Below are 24,748 nucleotides of genomic sequence, written 5' to 3'. Positions count from 1 at the left end.
AAGCAAGTCAAGGTTCTGCAGGAGGCTGTTGAAAAGAAGACAAAGCAGCTGATTTACAAATGATTTGAAGTATTTGTTAGACCGCTTCTGTGCACATCAGTGTCCATTCTGGAATAAGTCAAACTGGGACTTTTGATTGTGCCGAATAACAAAACAGAGTTCTGAGAGTAAAACCTGTCTTTATTTCTCTGTATAATCCCCTGCTACACTAATGCATCAATGCATCCCAGCATTTCACTAGTGCTTGGATACCATCAAGGTAGAAAGTTTTCTCAGTCTACCAGAGCCATGATCAGACTGCCTACTTCACGTTTAAAATTCTGGCCTCCCAGCAACTCCTTAAATGGCCCAAACATGTGAAAATGGCATGGAGTAAGGTCAGGACTGTACAGCGGATGTGGCAATAAGTTTCAGCCGAGCTCCTGTAATGTGCAAAAGGTGTTTGTGGATGATTGTGTGTACCCCTTCATTAAAGGCCTTTGATCATTCAAATATATTACTTTGGCTAAGTGTCTCATTGACATACTGTGGAGTCTTCTGTAAATCGCATTCAGTGTTTTGGGGAATTGACCAACTTGGCAACTTGACCATCCCTCGTACATTAGCGACTCTATAAGGAACCTATTTTTCAGGGTCGTCTGTTACAGGATTATCCAGTCACAGGCTCATTGGGACATAAACTATGTAGAAAAATAATGGCACATTTTACTTTTTTTTTATTATTCCACTATATCTGGTTCAATTTTTAGATTGCCAACAATACTAAAATCGAAAAGCTGACCATATAAAAAGTTAAAAGTTAGTAGTAAGTGGGAATTGACTGATCAGTGATCAGTGAGATTCTGAGCTTGTTGAGTCACTGTCTCAACGTACAGGAGCTAATCCTTTTTTCCTTTCTAAATCGATACCGTTTTTTCTTCTACATGCAGAGGTGCACAATGTCCTGTTCGTCCTGTCTTATGATATACAGTGTGTAGTGTGTGAAATACCCGCGGCTCTGTAGCAGGGGTCTAAACGGGAGTAATGACTTTTTGATTGGAGCGGGCATGGACCAGAGTGAAGTGCACTCGTCTGAGCTACAGAGAGCCCTTGATTGTACAACAACCCATGATCACATTAGGAGAGGGCACCGGTGAGAGGGTTTACATAAAGTAGAAAGAGACCAGGGGATGGAAAAAGTGCTTGTGCAGAATGAAGCAGATTGATCCCACCAGTTGCATGCCAAGGGAAATCTACAGCACAGTGGCTACTCCGTTTGATATGCTACATCGCCATGCATCAGAGAAGATCATGGGATTGAAGGTATAGAGCTTGTGCACCTATAATACATTGTCACATGGTTGTTGTTGCTTCGACCATCCTGACTGTCATACTCACACCTCTGTAGTCGTCAACCTGCCTAGTCCTTGTGCTGAGTTAGGAAAATTCTTCTATATCTATGCAATATAATTTGTCTAGACAGCTGTCTTAAACAACGTTATGTGTCAAAGATTTTAATTAAATGCCTGCGTAAATGTGGCAGAGATGCACCTCCCGTCCCGTATCAAACCGCAGTGCTATAATATAAAGTGAATGTAATTTAAGTCTGCGCTCCTCCTATGACTAGCAATGGACAGCCGCATGTTAAACGTGCATTTAGATTTAGATTTAAAGATCTGACTCTGAGACATTGAATTAATTATCTGACTCCACAGAATAACCCTCTGGCTTTCAAGCTGTGATGATGTACTAAATAGCCAACTGTTGATTTAATTTAATCACGTTTAGCCTTATTGGAGTAAATAGTTCGGGCTTTTCTGCTGCTTTCACGTTGATGTTCTGCAACGATGTACAGTATGACTGCGCAGACAGACCAAAGTGTCTCATACATCTGCATAAATGTTCTCTGCTGGACTTTTTATCAACTGTTGTGTAGGAAGTCAATGCGCAATGTTGAGCCCAGACAGCACAGCGATTTAGTGATTAGCACTGTGGCCTGAAAACCTTTTGGGTCAAGGGTTTGAATTCCACCTTGAATCTGCATGCTTGTAGTTTGCATGCGATGTTCTCCCCACGAGTGTGTGGTGTGTGCATGTAATGAATTTGCACCCTGTCCAGGGTGTACCATGCCTTGTGCCCAAACTTTCGACCATGTATAGGATAAGCGGTATAGAAAATAAATGAATGAATGAAGAAATGTTAAGCCCTGACCTCTATCTTCCAGGCACGCTTGACATGCAACAGGTCAGCATCATCAACTAATAATGCCACATGCACAAGCGCTCTCACAGTCTTTTATCCATGTAGGCCAGTGATGTCAGTGCAGTCACAAAAATCAAACTCTCTGTTTTTCTGCTTGTTTACAGATAAGCCTGAATCGTTCATTACTACAACCCTTGATTGCCTAATGTGCGTGGATAATTTTAGATCGAACTGATTTCATGTGTCATGTCCAAAGGTCCCGGCTTAAAGAGATAAAGCAACAGCATATGTGTGCATGGCATGCCAGTAAAATACACAAATCTGTTTCACAGATCTACATGGTGAGAAGAACGGCACATTTGGCACAGCCACGTCGATCCCTCACGCATTTGCTTTTACTCCCTTTTTTTCCCGACTAAGGCATCTGCTGAGTACATTTTTTTTCTTCCTCCTGTAGAGAAGCAGTGGGCAGATGGTGGCTCAAGGTTTAAGTGATTAGAGGATGTAGATCGGAATATAAATTGGATTAAACGAAATTAAACCGAACGAAATTGAATTGCGTGGCCAGTGCTGATGTCTTTGCCTCATCTATATACAACCTCTGCCAGGAAGTCGGCACTGTACTGTATAAGTGAAGCAGATGCTTTAATCAGGTAGCATTGTGTCTGTGTTTGTGATTATTAAAGAAGTTTAATAAAAGTCAGGGCTTTATTCTTGATTTGCTCAGTTTGATTTTCATCAGCGTTCAATCTTATTCCTTCTCTGGTAAAACAAAAGATCAGAGTGCTTATCTGAAGAAATCCCATTGGCATTTTTTTTATAAGAGCGCACCTGTCGTGGAGGGCAATCCAAAAAACGATCCATGTTTTGTTATCTGATAGGAGCAAATCTGATTAATCTATTACAGAGCTTAAGCCGGTTCAATCAGGCCATTCTGAGTTTGCTTGTGAGCTTGATCAGGACCTGAAGGTCATGATGTAGCATGTGCTAACTTGCGAGTTGGACACGCAGTTATAGACCATAGCGCTAAGTAAAAACATTGAAGAGAACAGAATACATTACGTGTACATACACCTTTTAAAGAAGCTCTTGCTTTTTTGAGGATTAGATAATGATCCATTAGTCACTGTCACAGTCGTTGGGTCTCACAGTGGCCTGTTTCCTGTCAGTTGCCCCACTTAGATAACAGACAGGAGCTCTGATCATTAATCAATGAGGGAAATGGCAGGGATTAGCCAAAACGAGTTGGAGTGTGGAGAAGTCACCTCCTCCAAACCAGGGGTCAATACAACACAACAGGGGACAATTGACCTTACGGAGTCTTTAGAATAGGAAGACACCCGTCACATTCGCTCTGTCCTTCTCTCTTTCTCTCTTTGACTCGAACTACCTTTGTCATAAACAAGAAAAAGAAAGAGTACACATTTTCACCCATGTATCTCTCTCGTCCTGTTTGTTGTTATCAGATTCACACAGTTAGCTAGCATTATTATCTGCCTGCTAAACAAAAAAGCCTCCTGTTTGTACTTTGCTTCCTCTACAAATCTCAACCTTCAGTTCTGAACGTCAGCACAGCACCTGGCTCCCTGAGGAAGATACTCGTCCCTGTTTCTTTTACTCAGCTTGCCCCGAGCGTTCTTTTGAACTATATATCCTTTATTATGAATAGCATGAGCTATATATATATCCTTTAGAACACACCTACTGTACCATGAGCCATATATATCCTTCACAACTAGCATGAACTACATCTCGTTTACCACTACTAGCACTTGAGTCTATGATGTTTCGCATATCACAGCTAGCATAGTTAATATAAAACAGCTAGGATGAATTACACTGTATATATTTCATAACACAGCTAGCATTCTTTTATAACAGGTAATGTGAACTATTACACTACTTCCTTAATCAGCTGGCATTTAGCATAGCTAGTATGAATTAAATGACTTTTATAACAGTTAGCGTCAACCATATAACCTTTAAACACTGCTAGCTAAAGATGCTTCTTTGCATGGCTGAACTCATATATAACACAGTAGCATTAACCTTAATTACATAGCTAGCATGAATCTTTTATAACACAGTTAGCACGATGCATAGATCCTGCTGAACATAGCTACAGTAGCATGAAACGGAGACAACAGTTAGCATGATATATATTTTATTCAAAAAAGCTAGTATGAACTATATAACTTTTGTGACAGCTAGCATGAGCCTTATTAACATGGCTAGCATGAATTATAGAGCCTGCTTAACATAGCTAGCATGAACCCATTTATAAGATAGCTAGCACAGATGAACTGTGCAGTATGTTTGTTGTTAAGCAGCTAGCACAAACTATATACTCTGCAGATTAAACAGCTAAGATGTATCAATATACAACAGATAGCATATATGTCCTATATGTCCTTTTATAATAGCCATTTATGCTGGCGATAGATTCTGCTTAGCATAGCTAACATAAACTGTAGACCCTTTTCCAACACAGCTAGGATGGAGTGTATATCCTTCTTATTACAGCTAGCATTGCTTCTACTGTATATGTAGTCAGCATGTATACACTGTATAAATAGCGTTTATAAGATTTAGCCTGAATTATAGTTCTATAATAGCTCTTAAAACAGCTAGCACAAACTATAAATTTCTCTTGAAGTAGCTTGCATGACTTGTATAGTGTAATAATAATGTATAGTGTTTGTAACTTTTAGCAAAACTATATATGTAATGGTAATAACACAGCTAGCATGAATGTTAGCATAACTATTTTAAAGGAGAATATTCTGTCGCATTTTATCTTGAACTAAACACTTTCACACACATATCTGCAGTGTAAACAATGACCCTCTCCTTTATATTTTAACTCCTTCTCAGAGTTAAACTATTCAAATTTTTTAGAAAGGTTGGAAAAAGGGGCATTATAGCATCAACTGTGACAACCAGACACATCATACTGAAGCGTGCAAAGCTAGCATTACCCCATCAGGCTAAGCCCCTGTCTTTGGCTGGGATTTTTCTCGGGGATCAGGGCCTGCTTTTGTCTCCAGCTCGTCCAAACTTCAGTAATGTAAATGCAGGGTGGCCCTTGCCTCCTTATCTCTGGGATTAAGACCCGCGCCGCACGCTCTCCCACACGCTATTATCATAAGGACCAGACTCGTAGCGCAGCCTGCCAGTATCAAGCATACACCAAGCAGAGCCATGCAGGGGAAGGCTCAGGGGATTAGCATTTTAACACAGTGTGGGGCTAACCTCTCAGAAGCCCTCTGTCATATGGGTCAGGTCCCAAATGGCCTCCTAGGACACCCGGAATTAGGGTTCTGGGTAAAAAGGTTGAGATTCTGAATGATTTGGGAAAAAAGGTGGGATTGACAAGGCAAAGACAGGCGGTTGGGATTGAGGAACTGGGATTTATGGATTTGAGTAAAACTAGGAGGTGTTTTATTAAATCGCAATTAAACTTTCATTTTAAGTTATAAACCTAGTAAGGTTGCCAAGCTATTATTTTAGCTATTGGAAAACAATATAGGATTATTATTTATTATTTACAAGAAAATTCGGTATTACTTAATATCGGTTTAAAGAGATGAATTATGAAAACATTATGGTAATATAATTTAACAACAAAGCATTCCTTTTAAACATAACTTTTACTTTTTTTTTTTTTGTTTTGATTTATATTTTTATGTATAATAATTTAGTGTTTCTTATTTTTACTCTAGTTTAAAAAGTTATTATTATTATTATTATTATTATTATTATTATTATTGTTGTTGTTGTTGTTGTTCTTGTTCTTGTTGTGTTGTATATTTGTTTAACTGTGCATGGTTCAGAGCTTAGAGTATTAGGTTCAAACCAGCCTGTTAAACATCTGTTGTTTTAAAATACTAACTGTAAATGTTCAGTTAGATCCTCCATGTTTATAATGCATTGCTTTTACACAAGCAATAAAGAGAAGCATGGACATGGGATGGGATTTTCAGGCTGTGTTTCCATCAGGACTGTAAATATTGATCTTTACTGAAAACACTGTACTTCATATTAAGGGTTTTGATATAAACCACTTTATTGTCGTTAGATAAAACGATAGGCCGGGACGTAAGACTGCCAAGTTGTGAACAGAACAGGATTAAAGTCTGTGCCAGACAAAGATTAGTGCTGCTCTTGAAATAAATTACACTCAATATGGCTTTAATCGCGAAGCTTATCACAGAAAGCATTATACTTTGGAAAGGATATACAGCCTGTTTAATGCTCAAATCTGATTGGTCAGCTCGGTTCTGGTTCATTATCGTTTCTATGGTAACAAGGTAAATTAACCACCACTGATACAGTAAAGTTTATTTAAAATCCTTAAATGTCAATACTTTAAAAACACTTAAAAAAAAACCTTAACCTCAGAAGTTTAACACATGAACTCCTGTCTCGTCTTTGTTTTCAGGATCTCGTCTGCGGCAGGAAGATTCGCCACCCCGCATCGTGGAGCATCCTTCCGACCTGATCGTGTCCAAAGGCGAACCCGCTACCCTCAACTGCAAAGCCGAGGGGCGGCCCACGCCTACGGTGGAGTGGTACAAGGACGGCGAGAGGGTCGAGACAGACAAAGATGATTCTCGGTCCCACCGCATGCTCCTGCCCACCGGGTCACTCTTCTTCCTGAAAATAGTCCACGGCCGCCGGAGCAAACCGGACGAAGGAGCGTACGTCTGTGTGGCCCGCAACTACCTCGGGGAAGCCGTGAGTCGTAACGCCTCCCTGGAAGTGGCATGTAAGTCCTGGATTTTCACATGCACTCACATTGGTTTCTTTATAACATCATCGAAAATTATATCATGGCTGATTTTGGTAATTTCTGACCCAAAAAGTCGAGTGACTGGGTGTGGGATTGTATGTGTGCGTTTGTGTGTGTGTGTGTCTGTCTGGAGCCAGAAGGGAGGTTCCAACCATGGAACATTATTTCCTTTGTTGTTTAACGTAGATTGCAGTTGGCCAATAATCGTGTGATTACATGGACATACAATTTTGGTCTGCGCCTAATACAGGAAATAACATATAATTAGAGTCTTAGAATAGACAGCCATCAGAACAAGTTATAAAAATGGATGTAAAGGGTTAGAAAAGCCACGAGCAAGAGCTTGTTTCAGCTTTTTGAACGTACTGTAGATGATCTGGTCTTACAATTGATAGGTTTTAGTAAAATGAAGAAAAAAAAATAATAATAATGGCAACCTTACTTCTTTTCCATAGACGCACTGTTTCTTAGTTTCTCAATGTTATTTTGAAACATGCAGCATTTAAAGGACATTTCAGTCTTTTTCCAGAGCCACATGTCTTCCTTTCGGTTTGTCGTCTCGAGCTTCATGGAAATAAAAGGCGAGGCCAGGGAAAGACAGATGAGAGCTCAGAAGAGAGTGGTCTAGTGGTTACATGAAGGCTGTCTGCCAGGAAGTCCAGAGGGAGGAATATTGGCAGACCGGAGCTGATCTGGGGACAGGGATGAACTTTGAAGAATTGGTCTTCATCCTGAGTGTCTAACATGCAGTAGCATTAGAAGAACTTTACAATCCTTTATGCAGTTTTATACAGCTTCTCATAAGCTAGAGTTAGAGGAGGAGTTTTATCAGGTATGGCTCAACCCATTTTAGGGTTCCGCATCTCGTTCAAGTCTTCCTATGTGGTTTCTGAGTTTCCGGCTATAACACACAAGGTGCGATATCTAGAAGTTAAGGATGGATGTTATGGTTCACGCTTATTTATGTCGAGTTGCGTTTGTGCCTTTGGACCAATCTGGTCGAACATGGAGGAGGACGTACGTGTGGTCCACTTCCTTTCTCTCCAACGCTTCATTCATTTCATATGGTTTGTCAATCCAAAACAAGCCACGCCCCAGCTCATGATGATGATGATGTCATAGCTGTAACACCCTCATGCCCCATGTAAAGAATCGTTTTAGAGTTTTAAAGATAAAGTTTTTTCTATGAGGTTTTTATCTCTTTTCATAGATTTTTAAACACAGTGTTTAGAGAGCGACTCCATTTCCGTATTATCAGCAGTAATTGAAGATGCTCAGCAGTGCTGCAGGGGAAAGGAAATAGGAAAAGGAAGAGGGTGTACACTCGCGCGCACGTGTGTTGTAGGACGTGTATGTATGCGTGAAGCTGGCAGGGGGTGTGTGTTGCCGCGGCAAGCTGCCTCTGATCTTCTCCCAGCTCTTCCGTGACCATGGCAGCAGCCCCCAGGTGCTAACTGTGTGACAGCCGCTTGATCTATCGATCGCTTTAAGAGGGGTCTCCTTGCCCAAATGAAAATTCATGAAAAATTGATGAAGTCTCTCGATTATTCTTTTATTTTCCATTTTCCGCTCCTGTCTTCTTCTCCCTCTCTACCTCGCTCTACCTTTCTCTCTCTCTCTTACTCTAGTGGTGGTAAAGAGATTTCAAATGGAGTGTTGAACACTTTATAACGACGGGGTTAAAAGGTTAAAGGTCAGGACTGTCGAAAGGATGAAGAGATACAGGAAGTACAGCAGAATGATACGAAAAAGCAGCACCGTTGGGAAAGAAACAAATATAATTGAAAACATTCTCATTTTAAGACACTATGGTTACCAAGGCTTAAAAAAAAGACTTGTTTCTTTAGCCCTTGTTTACACGGGCGTTAAAATCGAGCGTTTTTCTGGCGTTCGTGGTGTCCGGTGAGCGCGGATTAAGCGCCGAGGGTTTTCTACACATAGGAGTCAATGAAAGTGTTCACACGGGATTTGGTGACGTGCGTTTGTCCGGCTGTGTGTTTACTGTATACGGCGTCAAAAACAACGTTGCATGCTGATTTTTCTTGGCGTTCTAGTGCGTTTTCTTCACGTTCATTTTACACCTCGGAGAATTAGATATATCCCATGACCCTACATGTTATACATAGGGAAATGTGGAAAAAAAGCAAAATGAAGAGGATGAACTCAGTAGCGGCGGTGATTTTTTCTCTCTCTACGTCGCCATATTACGAGAATTTTTATAACAAGAAGATTGATGTCTAATATAGAAAAATGGTCCATATTAAAAGGAGGCACCTCAAATAAAACGACAAGGGCTTTCATATCCAGTTCCCGACACTGCCTCCACAGGTTAACACACAAACTACTATTTGGGCTGCAGCGCTGGCGTTAAACAGAGCCAAACGAACAGCAGTGTAGAAGTCAATCGAGCGCCATTACAAAACGCAACATAAACGTCTAGGATGTTCAGAGCGCGTTCGTTTATCCAAAATTTTAGCACCAGTGTGAACGAGGCCTTAGTCTTGTCCTTTTTTCAAGAGTGTAAACACTTTTGCTGTTGGACCCCTGAGCGATGACCAACCCTGTGCTTAAACTTGCTAGGACCTAGGAGAAAGAATTTCACTGTGCAGTACTGTATATGTGAAAAAATAAAGGCTTAACTACTCTGTTTTGTGATTCTGTATTCTTTGTTACAATTCCAAACAAACTTAGCGAATAATTGTGAACGATTTAGAGTGCACCCCCTGTAGGATGATGGAGGAACTGCAACATTATACCATGTCAAATGCAAACCTATATAAATGTACAATACAGTAAACATTTATTTTGGAGTCAGTGTAGCGATAAATGAATTCCCACACAAAAGACTCACGATACGTCACTGAATTGATTTTTCCCCCACCTCCAGTAAAGTGTGTCGCCCAGCACCGGGCGCCCCAGCTCTGGCGCTCTTACAGGACCCCCGTGAGTTCTCTGAATAGTCATGTGGTAACAGATTGAGGGCAGGAGTCCTGCGTGGACCGCTGGAGCAGCCCGGGTCAGCGGGAGCCCAATGTGGGCCGCGGAGCAGCCAGAGGAGAAGAGAAGAGCCTTTGAATGGAGCTCGCTGCATTATTAATATCAAAGCAGATTGGAAGGAGGTGCGGCGGGATTAGTGAGACGAGCGTGTCGCTTTAAGTACGGACCAGGAGGAAGGAGCGTCTGGAATATGTAGATTTGGAAATATAGATTATTGTTATTGTTGATTTTTTTGTTGGAGTCTTAATAATAAATAAATGACAGCAGGTAAAATATTTTTGAATCTAGCCAAATATATAACTAAATATATAACTGTAAAGCTTATTCCTAGTCAGATGTTACTAAAGTTGTAAAATTGTTCCACTGGGAGACAATGTTGCTTTTTTTTTTCAATGTTTGCTTTGAGCCGTGTTTCTTCTTTAAATATTATAACGAGCCCCGGTCACATGACTGAGTACTGAGTACTTTTTAAATTTGCATATTAAAAAAGAAAAAAAAAAGAAATTAAAAAAAAGGAAAAAAAACTATTGTTTTAACTCGACTAATAAGAAAATATTTTACTCATCGTTTAAACCTTTAGCCGTTTAAATAAAAAAACGATGCTCGGACATGTTACAGGACATTCGATGGAATAAACCATAAGTGGAGCAAAAATCTAAAGTGTTGCTTTTCATAAAAAAATTTATACATAATGCTGTAGTATAAAAAGAATAAAACACTTTGAGGTTTGCTGTAATAGAAAAATAATCTTCTAAATTATTATCTGTCATAGTTCCATCAACTATCTCATCTTCGACGATCAAATTTCCCTTTTAGAATCGATTTTATTCCTACGTGTAATATTCTTTCTTCCCACCCAAACGTCTTTCCTCCTCCTGAGCTTTATTTCCTGTTGGACTTATCTCTCCTGACTGACTTCCCCTAGTTCATTTTCTCTCCCAGATTGTCTCTTCGTCTCGTCCCTAATCTCTGCGTCCGGATCGTGACTCTGTGCTCAGGCCGCACTCTCTCTCTCTCTCCGTATCCTCCCTATCTAGTGTGGAAGCGAGTGTCAGGAGCGCTCTCTCCTTCCCTTTTCAACCTAAACTGGGTCAACGAGCAGGTTCATAAATCATCTCGAAGTGGGTGTCAGGCGGAAACGAGCTCCTTGTTGAATAAATTTGCCGGTGTGGCGGATTTCTCGGCACAGAGAGAAAGTGTGTGTGTGTGTGTGTGTGTGTGTGGTGTGTGTGAGACAAGTTGCAGCTGTACTCCTGGAAAATGTTAATTAGACTGGCCTGTCTCTCCGCAGGTGTGTGTATGTGTATAAGGCGCTATAATTGAGCACATGGTTTTGTGTGTGTGTATTTTTTTTTTTGTGTGTGTACTGTATATGTGTGTACTGTATGTTCGTGATTTGTTTAATAGTGTGAGTGTAAAGGAATGCAAGTGTTCCTACATCAACCTTTAAAATCCAGGCTAACAATGAAGACGACGTGCCCGGGTTCGAGAGAAAAAAGAAACGGCGCTCGGCTTACGATTTAATTTTTCTTTTTTTTTTTTTTTTTTTTTCTTTTTTGGTTTCTTTATAAATAAGCAGAAACGGTCGACGCGATCCAAAACGAGACTGCACCAATTAGGCGAGTCATTAGCCCCGGGTTTGCTTTGCGGCTGGTTGGAAAATGTAATTATTTAAGAAATTTAAGGTTCGGTCTACAAGCTGTGGTGGGGCCGAGTGTGTTGCGCATTAGAAGACTTTAATAAAGACTAATTATGTAGATAAACACACACACGTACACACACACACACATAGACGGCAGTGCTCTAGATCTCGCTCACATGCGTACAGACGGCGCATGTGACCTGCTGAATAAGATCTAGTGTGACAGCGTTGTGTTCTGGACTCTGATTGGTCAGAAGGTGTTGATGAGTTTCCTATATCAGCGTTTCCATAGTAACAGGGATAGTCACGGGAATCATTCACATGTATCTAGTGGAAAATCAGAGCAGTAACTTTAAAGGTCACCTAGTGTAGATTTTTGTGACCTCATATGAGACGAGCCCCTCCGCACAGCTTGTTGCTGTGTGTAGGGGGCGTGGCTCAGCAGTAGCGGTAGTGTGGGGTGTTTCAGCTGGAACATTAAAACACACACACTTTAGGGGAGCACTGGGCAGCTGTGTTAATTTGTTAATAACGTAATAACATATAGAACCTTTAATTTTTTTTTTGACATTTTGGGGACAGAAAAGTGTTCGGATAAATCACACACAGAGTGATACAGGCTCAGGATATCTCTCTCATACACACACACACACACACACACACACACACACACACACACTTAGTGCACTTCTCTGGATGACACTCGTGCCGGTTGTGGTTTGCGCTTTTCGAGTGTATGACAATACTTTCAGTCCCTGTGGTTAACTTTTGTGTGTGTGTGTGCGTGTGTGTGTGTGTGTGTGTGTGTGAGAGAGAGAGAGAAAGAGAGAGAGAGAGAGAGAGAGACAGAGAGAGAGAGAAAGAAAGAAAGAAAGAAAGAGATGACTTTAGAGGGAGTGGTGCTTTTGAAAGCAGATAAATCATCTGTCCCATGAAACCTTGGTGCACACACACACACACACACACACACACACACACACACAACATTTCCTAAAAAAACTAGACTGACCTTTTCCTTTTATTTTTACTCTCTTTCTCTCTCTCTCTCTCTCTCTCTCTCTCTCTCACACACACACACACACACACACACACACACACATTCAGCATGCTTATATTTACTGGACATGCCAGATGCATGTATAGTTTTTTATGTTTTATGGTTATTCCTGATTTTTTCGTGAAAATAAGTGAGAATGAGAGAAAGAGAGAGAGAGAATTTTTTTGTCTCTTTGAAGTGTCTCTCGCCCACATTTCCCACACTTTGTTAAAACAAAAATTCTGCTCCTTTGTGACAATGATGTTTGCTAAAAGCGCTATACAAATAACATTGAATGGAATTAAATAGAAAAGTTTAATCTTTGTTTCCATCCATACGGTTGAATCGTAAAGATTGTAACTGAAACTCTGCTCACAGGACAGAATCGAGACGTGAGCGTGTACGATTTACCCCTGACGTTATGAAGTGTACGTTTTTTTCAGTTTCAGATCGAGCTCCGGGTTCCGTTCAATCCTCCCTGCCCGGCGATACGTAAACACCCGCAATCTCTTCTCCGTACCATCGATCGCTCTCTCTTTGTAAAGCCGAGGGCGGCTCCGAAGGCCAGGTCAATTTACCTAAATTTGCATTTTTTTTTCTCCCTGGTGTGTGTTGTTTTGTGTGATTGATTCATCGTAGTCCTGATGACCTTAGACTACTTAAAACTCCATTACGTGATTGCCTGGCTTAAGGAAAAAAACAAAAACATAAGCAAGCCCTGGAGCAAGAGATCACTGGAATGGATCATTTAAATCCAATCACAAGATCAGACTGTTGACTTCAGTCCAATAGCGCACTCGCGGGCTCTGACTCGCTTCCGCCGTCGTGTGTGTGTGTGTGTTTGTGATTGAAATCGCGGCCTGCTCGCTATTTGCAGACTGCACGGGTCTGATAATAGAAATGGAAACCCTTGATAAGACCCCGATCCTGCAGGGAGACCCCGGATTCCCGGGAGACCCTGAGTTCTGACGCCGGGATTGGATCCGATGACCCCTAAAGACCTCGGACCTTCCGTTATTCATTCCAGACATCGTGATTTCTCTAAGCGCTTGCTTTTCAAACGGCGTAGGTTCGCATTTGACGCCTGGAGTACGACCTCTTAGGGTTTAAAACCGAACTCGAGGAAACGTTCTGTCATAATATCCCCAAACAACGGCTTAAAATATAGCACATGCACACATACATATGCACGCAAACACACACGTATAACACCTTTTTAGCACCTCCTGTCTGTGCATGTGTGCGTGTTTATTGTGCCGCCTCGGCCGTCGCCTGGTTGATGGATGATGTGCTTTTGAACTCGCGGGCTTTAATAGAGTCGCGTACACACACAATCACAAAAGTGAGTAAGTTTCCGGAGTAAACATGCCATCAGCTGTCAGAAAAAATGCACTTACAAGTTGTTTACAGCTGTTTACTACCACCGTGCGCAAACGTGCACGTGCGCACACACATACAAAGTCATCAGCTTTCACTAAAATAGCATCGTGTTTAAGAAATCAATCACTTCAACTTTAGGAAATTAATCAACAAGGTTTCTCTTTCCACACTGAGGATGATTCATTTCCTATAACAGCATATTGTGATGTGGTTTATCCTTTTTTTTTATTTATTATTATTTATTAAAGACATGGGAAAATCAATTTAGTTCATATCTTCATATGGTAATTCATGTATCAATACACTGACTCTAAACTCTAATTTGAATTTTTAATTTGTATCGGTTTGCATTGGAATTGGTAATATATTGCAGTTCCTTTATAAACCTATAGGTGGTGCAGCATAAACTATTCACATACTGGCAAGCAGCACAGCGTCCCGTGTGGTAGGAGCGAATTATATGCTATATTTCTTTAGAATTGCAAAAAAATAAATAAAAGAAAAACTTATATATAATCGGGATATTTATAAAATCATGATATTTACAGAATCGCAATACAAATTGGATCAGCACCCTGGTATCATGATAGTATCGTATCGGCCGGTCCCTGGTGATTCCCGTCCCTACTATTTATTAGAGAGCAAACACAGTAATGTTATCTGATTATATTTGTGCATAAGTAATTTAATAAGACAAAACAGCACAATTTACGTGTCATCTTTTGAGCTTTGACACCGGATACTCCTTCTTTAAATCTTATATATATATATATATATATATATATATTATAAATCTTATATATCATACATATCCTTACAGAAAACGTCACATCACCGATTAGACACATAGTATTTGTGGTCTCGTCCATTTCCCACCGTTACTATAGAAACAGTACAGTATTTGAATGAGGTCATTACTATAATCCTGCACCTGCGAAGTAACATAATCGACACCTTTCCTGGCCAGTCAGAACCCAGAATTCCACGGGGGTTAATGACTTTCAGGGGTTCTACAATACCGTAATGTTATTCATTATAGTGTATTTTTTTTACGAGTTTTTATGCTTCGGGACAAATGGGACGTGCCGTCTGTGACCCTGCACACCCCTGAAAATGGTCCTGCCCACTTAGGATTGAATTATCTAAGACGGGTTATAACCTCACAGGGTCTCTCTGTACATATGACCGTCATTATTACGGCTCTCACACACTGCCGTGAACTTATAGCCTCTCAGTTACTGTTATGACTTGTTGTTGGACAGCTGTTGTCTTCAGCTCCTCAGGTTACCCCAGGTCAAAGGTCATGCCTTTCCAGACTAGCCTGTAATGTGACTCTCTCTCTCTCTCTCTCTGTCTTTTTCTCTTTCTCCTTCTGTCCTGATTGAATTGCTCTATCATCTGCCTCTGCATCCATTCACAGATTAGCAGCGCACTGTAACACTTTGCAGTAAAATTATATATATATATATATATATATATATATATATATATATATATAAGGCATAACCTAACGATCGCTATTTAGAAATGCATGGAAGGTCGGTGTTGTGATGTGTATTGTCGTGCACTCAAAGTATTTATAACGCATTATAACATGATACGTAGACCATCTTTGCGTATGCTGTAATCACTTTTTTAACAGGTAATAGCCTACATGAAGCTCCAAGTGCAGGTTTATATTCTGTAACACACACTCACACACACACACACATGGGCCACATGGCATGGTGATTACTCACTGTCACCTACTTTCATTTCCTGCGCAGATCACTAATCTGATCTCAGACCTTCCCTGAGACACCCTGACACAAGGCGTGAGCTTCTCTCTCTCTCTCCCTCTTTCTCTATCTCACTCTCACACACATACACACACACACACACGTGCACTTGCAAATGACGCAAGCAAACACGTTTAACCCTGACAAACAGCACCAGGGCTGAATAACTGTGACGGATCACAACAAACTCTGATCGCATAGAAACAATCTCTTAGGCTAAGCCTCGGCGCACGTAGGGGAATATCAGGCGATTAGCGTGGACACGTCTCCAGACGTCTCCTGCGGCCGATAAAGCCTCGGTATCGCACACCAAGATCAAATTAAAACAATAACACAGATGAGTTATGGCCTTCATATATCTTCGAAGCACTTAGAGCTTTTTCTCCATGATAAAGAAAAGGTTAGATTTGTGGTATTTTAATGATGGAAAGTCAGGCACACACACACACACAGACAGAAACACACACACACACAGAGCATATTGTGAGCAACCCCTTTGCCCTCGGTGATGTAAAGCAGGGCCATGCGATGTAGAGTGTTCTGTAGATAACACTGGAGTTTGCATTTGAATGGAACTGTTCTGATTTCATTGTTCATAGCTTTGTGTATTAAAGTGTGTGTGTGTGTGTGTGTGTGAGAGAGAGAGTGTAAGAGAAAGAGAGAGATTGTCTCACACACAAATATATATAATATGCAAAAGTACCCCATTCCATTTCTTTATATTTTGTTGCTAAAGCTCTAGACTTCCTTCTTCAGTTCCATGTACATGAGCAGTTTCAGAGGAATGTTTTTCATTAGATGGGTCAAGTCACACAGTGACCTATGAATCATTCCAGCATCTAACTTAAGGCCTGACCCAGTGAAAAACAGGTGCAGATGATGACAGATGATCAGGCCGGTGATTAGTTCACTGCTGATGCTGAATGAACAGACGAGAGAGGAAATGAGGTCGCTGCTGAGGCTGTTACATAAACATCTAGTTTGTAAATTGCATCTTCATGGATTCAGGGGTTAATCTCTGATCTGTCAGAGTTAGCTTTCAGGATTCGGTTACACCCCCGGATCGCTCCTGTCCCTGGGTCTGGACATAAATCTGTGATCTGATGGAGGAGCGATAGCCCTGGCTGTGACGTGTGTAGAGATAAGAGGAGGAACCCTGCAGGAACCCTGCTCATCCCCTGAGATATGACCTCTGTATGACCATTGATTGACCCTGTACTGAACCTTTACTAATGCACTGTCCTGAACTAGGAACTGTCACTGAGAATTAAAATATATTTCTGTCATCAGACACGGCCTGATGGGTCCTTACAGAGGATAAGCACATGATCACGTTCTGCTCCTACAGTTCTGTGTGTCTTCTTACGCCATTATGTGTACAATTGTTAGAAATATCCATGACGACGCTGTACGCTTTATCGCTATCTCCATTGTGTATAATGTATGGCGTGAAAACATTCCATGTCATGCCGTGATAAGGGAATCTTTATTACCATATAATGTATATAATATTTTAGCCGTTGTTTGGGTTTTTCATTACAATACAATTATCGATTATTTCGCTTCTCTTAGCCAGCGATCCGGTGTTTGAGTGTACTTCATCCGCTAGAATATGGATGTAGCTGGTGGGAATGAGAACGGCAAAATAAAGGTCACGGTACAACAGTTAAAAACATAATAGATATATACGTCAATGTTTACGCCTGGCATCGATGACATCAGATTGCTGGTTATTTTAAAAAATGCATTGATCCAGATCAGTGGATCGTTACACTTCTGTTTATCTTCTACCACAGCAATTTCTCATTCATTACAATGTTTCAGTTAATAACAAGCGGCACACCGTGATAAAGGTAAATTGATGTTATGAGACGTCCAAATAAAACCAGCTTTAAATAGTCATACCTTCAATTCAATAAAAAAAAATTTATATAGCGCTTTTAACAATGGTTATTGTCTCAAAGTGGGTTTACAGAATAAATAAAAAAAATTATATATATATATATATATATATATATATATATATATATATAAAACATTATAATAAACTCTGACAAGCTTTTTTTTTTGTCTTTAAATAGATTAAATAGATTAATTAATATAAAAATATAGAGTATATTAAATATGTATTCATATGAAATATTATATGTTAAACATACTGTATATTTAATATATAAAGCTTGATTTGCGGCTGTACTAAATGGTCACACCTTCTGACCAATCAAAATCTGGGTATAATTTAAATATTGAACCCTTTTATAATTATGCACATTGTTATTATTTATTAAAAAGGTTGTGAAGCACAGACCCATGCATCATAATAACCCTTTGATACAACATGTACCAATGAATTGCTTATGACTCATTATTAGAGGTTTTTTGAAGCATTATTAGAGTTTAAAAGAACACCTCCGGGATTTAATGACGCCCCGTACTCTCATTTATTTAATTCTCTTTTGCCCTTTTTTTAACATCGCTTTTTATCCCTCTATCATTCACCCACTTACTGTGTAGCCTGAACTGGATGATAACCAGCACCCACACACATTCAGCTCCTCCTCCTAGCCATGCACGAATCAGATAGCGGGGGTTTCTCTTGACGGGCAGCTAATGAAATTAGCCGCTCATTTCTTGTGTGCTTTAATAAGTCACTTGACTCGATTAGTGGCGTTTGGAGCAGGGGGGGTAGGTGGGGAAGGAGATGCATCACTTCGTCTAAAAGTCACCCAGCAGTGCCAACCAGGGTGTTGATTGTAATAAATATTCCTCATCTATTTGCACATGTGTTCACACCCCATCACCACGACACCACCACCACCACACACGCACATACACACACTCACACACACATGCCGTTTCAATGCCTCAGGGCAAAATCCATAAGCCCCCATGCTCATCCTGATCACCCAGTCACCTCCGCCCCATTTCTCTTTCTTTTCTCCTCCCCAGATTTGAATCTAGTAGCTGTGCTTTTGCCAAGCCCATAGCAGTCAGGCATTTGGACCGGGATTGGGGAGAAAAAAAAAAGCGAATGGTAGGGAAGGGCATGCCAGCAATGTGGTGTCATTAACTTCCTTTGAGTGGCAGCTGTCAGGCTGGCTGAGCTCCACCCTCATGCTGTGCAGCACTCAGCGTCTCGCCATCATCACGCTTTCTCGTCGCCGTTCTCCTCCCACTCCAGCTTCTCCGAGAGCAACTTCCGAAAAAATGGCACCCAGCCTTCAGGTCTCAGCTGCAGGCAGAATCTCGACTTGTGATACCCCGCTGTTCAGGGCAGCTCCTGTTGGATCAGTGAGGAGTTATCCAGGCACGGGCCAAATCCATAAACAATCACAGATCCTTTCCCGTTGGTCCTCTCTGGAGGGCGGAAAAAGTACAGGCTAAAGGGAGATAATCTCTTTGGCTTAGAAGCGAGATCCGAGCTCTGCTCCAGATTGGCCGCAAGGCTCGAAAAAGGCTATTGGATACAATTTGATATTTACACTTCCTGGTTGTAAATTACACCAAAAATTCATTTACATGTTTTCGGCATCCAAATGTACCAGTGAATTTACCAGTTATTTCATCTTTTGGAGTGGCACTGCATTTATTTCAACTAAATTACATCATGCAAGGATAATTGTTAACTGCGACACGTCCGTAGCTAATTTCCTGAAACATACAAAGCACAAAAACGCCAAACAATAAATGCAGAAGTGGTGCCTTCATATTATACAAAAACACACAGACTAACTCGATCTTCAACTTTAAATCTAAACTAAGACATCACTTTTTCTAAATATATTAGAAACATTAACATAGTGTATCCAGGACAGGTTGTTTTCCAGGACCGATTGCCTCATTTCTGTGTTTGGTCGGGCAAATCAGAGCAGTACAAAAACCCAGGTATATGAAAAAGGTATGTTTTTCCTTAACAAAACAATAGAAAGACATTTTCCTCAATTTGCAATTCCAGTTATGAGAGTTTTCCAAGATGGCTACCCTATGATAATGTAGTTCAGCATTCCAGTACACTGAGAAGTTTGTTCACTTTATGATGTGTCCTAAACTAAATCAGTGATCATAGCATCACTACTTAGCTATGTTAGCTAAGATTTGATTCTTAGATTGTGTTAGCATTATTATGAACACAACACACATGCCATGGCTGATTGGCGAAAGTTAGGGTTACTAGTGTTCTTTTGAGTGTTAAGTGAAGTAATGCAAAGTGACATGTCAGTGGGGAAATCCTGGTTGAGACAAATCTGTCAGGATGAGGTGAAGGAAAAGTGGAGGTGACAAGGCCGCTCCTCTTTTCCAGGCTGCTGATCTCCGATTCTGACTCAAGGCCACTCAGAAGAAACCCTTCCAGTTTGCTTTCCATATCTGCCTCTGGCGGCTTTCCAAAATGAGGAAGATGGGGTGGGGTGGGGTGGAGTGGGGTAGGGTGGAATGAGGGCATCCTCCATGTCTGAAATGGAAATGGTTTGGGGGAGAAATTGATGACATGGCCTTGTTGCCATTGACACAGGCTGGAGCTCTCCTTGTTGCCCCTGTGGCTTTATGCCTGGCCTCGTTAATCATGGGGCAGGAGCCTTGTGTCCTGACAGCTGGCAACCTGGTGCTTGCCATCACACTGCTCTACCTCTTTTTTTTCACTCCTCAGTTTTCTCATTGAACCTGGCTAAGATCATAAGATGACTGGAAACGAACTCACACCCTACTGTGCCTTTGGCTGCCCAATTGTTTTACGCAGGGGGTCGAGATAGACAGTTTGAGCACCATGATAGGCTGAAATGTCCACACTTCTTGACCACGCGTGATATGACTGTTGGAAAAACGAAGAATGACTTCTGCCTCTTGCCAGAGAGTAAGTGAGTGAGTGAGCGAGGGCAGAAATGGAGGGGTGCAAGAGTCCTGGGGCTGTTAGCATCAACCATGGTCCAGTCATGTCAAGAGCACACTGGCAGCCTGTCACTTTTTCACTAATTGGCGAGAGTCAAACCCCCTGAGGTCCCACAAGGTCACTGGTGGACCCTCGTCTGAACCGGCCCTCTCCCCTCCCCTATTATTCCTCTCTCTCTTCGTCTTTCCAGTGTGTTTAGACCTCAGTCTCCCCTTAACACTCGGTACCTTCATGTTCCGATTTACATTACAGGGTTATTTTAGATATGGCATAAAACCCTTGTGGCATGTCCTAACTCATTTTTAATACTCTGATGCATCCAATATAATACTTTTGGATACCTAAACATAAGGCGATGTAAATTTGAAGATCTGCCCTAACTAAACACGAGTGAAAGAGTTATTTGCTGCAGTTGCAGCTGACACGTTCACTGTAGTGTAGCTTCAATTTGTGCAGACGTCCTTTTGTGTTCTCTCAATTTCGACTCGTTTCACATTTCATCGCTCCTGTGTACGGATTAGTTTTTGCGTCTGCACTGTGCACTTCAGTGTGTTTGCACATACTTCCACATTACCTCCTCCATTAAGATCTATTTATATGCATGTCCAGGTTTTGTGTGTGTGTGTGTGCCTAATCTATAGCTCTGTATAACGGCAAGGCGCTGAGACTGAATCTAAGATTTGAATATACTGTGTACATGCTAGTGGAGTGAGCCTAGTGAGCGAACAGCTGTAAGTGAGAACAGGAAGTAACTTGTTTTGCGGATGTTACGCAACATTAAACATAAACATGAATGGATCCAAAGTATGACGTTTATGCTTTAAATGTTAGAAAACAGTCTTTGTTTTAGCAAATTGTTAAGGTATAAGAGGAATAAATAAACTTCCAGATGTGTGGACGATGCTGAAGGTGTCCAAATGTGTATACGCTTGTCTTTCAAATAAAATAAAATAGATGGTATAGCAATAGCAATAGCAAAAATATAGCAACGTATTTCATGTCTTGTGGTTTATGAGCATTATTAATAACTAGATCCAGATTCATTTGCTTTGGGATAGCGCCATGATATAACTAATGCTGCTTTTTAACTAACGCTAACTTGGAATTTCCAATATCTGATGCAGCGCTCGAGTCGGAATTCCTTCTCAGAACGTTGGAAAAGTCTCCTTAATCAAGAGTTTAGAATGTGACATCGAATAAAATGGCTGCTTGCTGCATCAGAAATTCACAAGGGATAACCACAACTTCTGAAAACGAATCAGTCGCAAAAGTACCAAAATGTGCAGTTCTTCGAATGAACACTAGGAGCTGGTTTCAAAAGTGAGTCAATCCTAAAAGACCACCAGTTAAAAAGCCCAACTTCGCATCAGAAATAAACACGTTTGCAGGATGGTACAAAAAAAAAAATCGGTTTTGTCTCCATATACCACAATATAGGCTTTTTATGGATGTCTGTGTTTTTTCCTCTCAGCTTCAGAATTCCATCGTTCTCATGAGTTCTCGTTTCTGAGTCGAGTCAAGTCGCATACAGCTAGTGACATTTAGGGTTTCAACAGTACAGTATCCGAAAAAATGTGTGTGTGTGTGTTTCTCCAATTATGCGCTGTAGTGTCTCTTTTTAAAGATTACCCCATGAATGCAGTTTGTTTTTAGGCCTGCGTGTGTGTATGTGTGTTAGTTTGGGTAGCAGGGGAGTCTGTGTAAGAAGTCTGCAAATTTGCATTTTTATGCCATCATTTATCTCCATGACCTCAAACTTTTTAACGCTCAGTTGACAGTTTTGTATCTAATAAAGCACCACAACAACACATAACTTATACACACACATACACACTGTACATGTACATGCTAAATGAAGCTCTGTTGACAGAGTTATTGCCTGTCTGACTGAGAGAACGCTTTGTCTCTGGTTAGAACAGGTGTTTTTAATGGACACAGCTCCGCTGGACTCGATACGGTCATGTAACACAAATTAACGCTTTTTCACCATCTTGGTGTCTTTGTGTCTTTTTGTGCACACTGCAAACAGTCGTGCTTAAGCAAGTGAAAAGATCTTGAATCTCGTCAAATTTATCTACAGTTTCTTAATATATGATTACAATAAACCAAATTCCACCAAATTCGCCATTTCAGAAGGGTCAAATTATTGGCTTGCGTAAGAATTTAAAGCATTTATTTTGCGAAAGTAGGTAAATGATTTGAACAAAAAAATTATGCTTAAACATAAGTACAATTTGTCTAGAAATAATCTTAATCCTTTTTGGTCATGTATGATGTCATGATCATGTATTATTTTATTTTTAATTTATTTTTAATTTTTATAGCACTTTTAACAATGGCCATTGACTTGAAGCAGCTTCACAAAATTAAAAGATTATTAAGAGACTTCAAATAAATTTGACTTTATTAAAGATATTTTCACTTGCTAAGGTATCAGATTTTGTAATGTATATGTTTATCTGTTTGTCTAGGCTTCAACCCTCCTCTGTTGTACTGTAGTATTGCAAATGAATGATCGATTGTTTGACCAGACATCATTACTGTATTTGTAGGCTTTTGTTGTAATTCTTTTTGGTTTTGTCTGTATATATTTTTTCTTTTTCTTAATATTTGATTTCTTTGTATTTACACCTGTCTAAAATATGACTTGAATGCCTGTGGCTCCGGTCAGAGTTTGGTATTTGCCCTGGCTGCTCGGACAACATGCCTCGCCCTGGATATGATAAAAATAAAAATTGATATCTTCGTTGCAGCGCATTACCGTCACAGTGCAAGCGGAAGTATTGATTTTATTTTGTTAATAAATTGACAGCCATGTTATGTATTTTTACTGCATGAAGTAAATGATTCTGTGATGCTGTCACTGTTATTATTTTAATTAATTTTAATATAATCACTTTAATTATTATTATTATTATTATTATTATTATTATGTAATTTTTGGTTTCAATTTGAATTCGGTACCTGATGCATGCGGGATGCCGACGTGCCCCGCTGCGTGCATCAGGTTTGAAAGGTCTATGTGTGTGCACTCTCTGTGTGTATCCTTTCATCTACACACTAACCGCCGGTGTTTTTACCCTGCTCAAGTGATTGGATTGCAATCATTAGGACTACAAAGGGATTAAAAAACAGGAATAACAAACATTAGAGGAGTGTAAAGGAGCGAATCACAGCAGCGGAATCCCACAGGACGACAAATCCCTTTTCTTCCAAATCCCATTGTTAGGAAAAGCATGAAACCGGATTCCTGTAACAAGCCCTGTGATCTGAAAAAGTGCGGCCCAAAGGACTCAATTAAAGCCCAGCGGCCCCTGCTTCCTGCTCGTCCTGCTTTTCTCTCTTCCTCCCTCTTTCCTTTCCTTCGTTCTGCTCTCTCTTTCTCTCGTTCACCCCGCTGTGCTTTTCTTCAGCAGCTGTGGCCATGGATGACGAGCGTGGCTGTGCACACACGCTTACCAATATTGACCAGACTGGCCAATTAACCTTCACCACAGATAGAGGGCAAGAGAGGACACTGTCTATACGTGCGCATAACCGAGTGTATGAAAAAAAAATCATAATAAACCACACGGCTCTGAAAACGTGATCATGCCCGTTTAACTCAATCAGTCGTTTCGCATGGACATCTGAGCTAGGCTAATGAAATAGTGCTGGTTTGCGAACGTGAATAACCCCCCCGGCCCCTCGTCCCACTCCCGTCGTCTGGAAGCCTGGAGTGACTGATTTGCATTGGCAGAGCTGTCTTCTGCCTCTAGATTTATGATGTCAGATACCAGATTTATGATGTCTCGCATTTCAGATGCAAATATCCCGCCTAACTGCAGACAAGCGTCGACAATTTGGAAAGATTTGCGAGTGGTTGTGAAGATTGATATGTTTATGGATGTAATGGACAGAGAATGATGGAGTAATTTGGACGTCCTGCAACTGGAGTCACTTCTGAGCAACAGCACAAAGTTAAACACAACTTGGTAAAAATCCAGACTGACCGTTTTTCACCTCCTTTACTTAAACTACATCCCTTTGGTCACATTGTGCACCGTTTATTCAAATC

General features: G+C 40.6%; 1 protein-coding gene across 5 annotated transcripts in view; it reads left to right on the top strand.

Annotated features, from left to right (window-relative positions):
• robo2 (roundabout, axon guidance receptor, homolog 2 (Drosophila)) overlaps nt 1-24,748 on the top strand; it is a 514,284-nt gene that overhangs the window by 306,407 nt on the left and 183,129 nt on the right. For all 5 annotated transcript variants that reach the window (XM_053506990.1, XM_053506989.1, XM_053506991.1 and 2 more), the window contains exon 2: nt 6,623-6,949. In XM_053506990.1, coding sequence (XP_053362965.1) covers nt 6,623-6,949 — 327 coding nt within the window. The remainder of the gene's footprint in view (nt 1-6,622; nt 6,950-24,748) is intronic.

Source organism: Clarias gariepinus, chromosome 11 (assembly GCF_024256425.1).
Source record: "Clarias gariepinus isolate MV-2021 ecotype Netherlands chromosome 11, CGAR_prim_01v2, whole genome shotgun sequence".
NCBI classification, from domain to species: Eukaryota; Metazoa; Chordata; class Actinopteri; order Siluriformes; family Clariidae; genus Clarias; species Clarias gariepinus.
The sequence above is the reverse complement of the archived record's forward strand: the minus strand, read 5'-3'. Positions and strand labels throughout refer to the sequence as shown.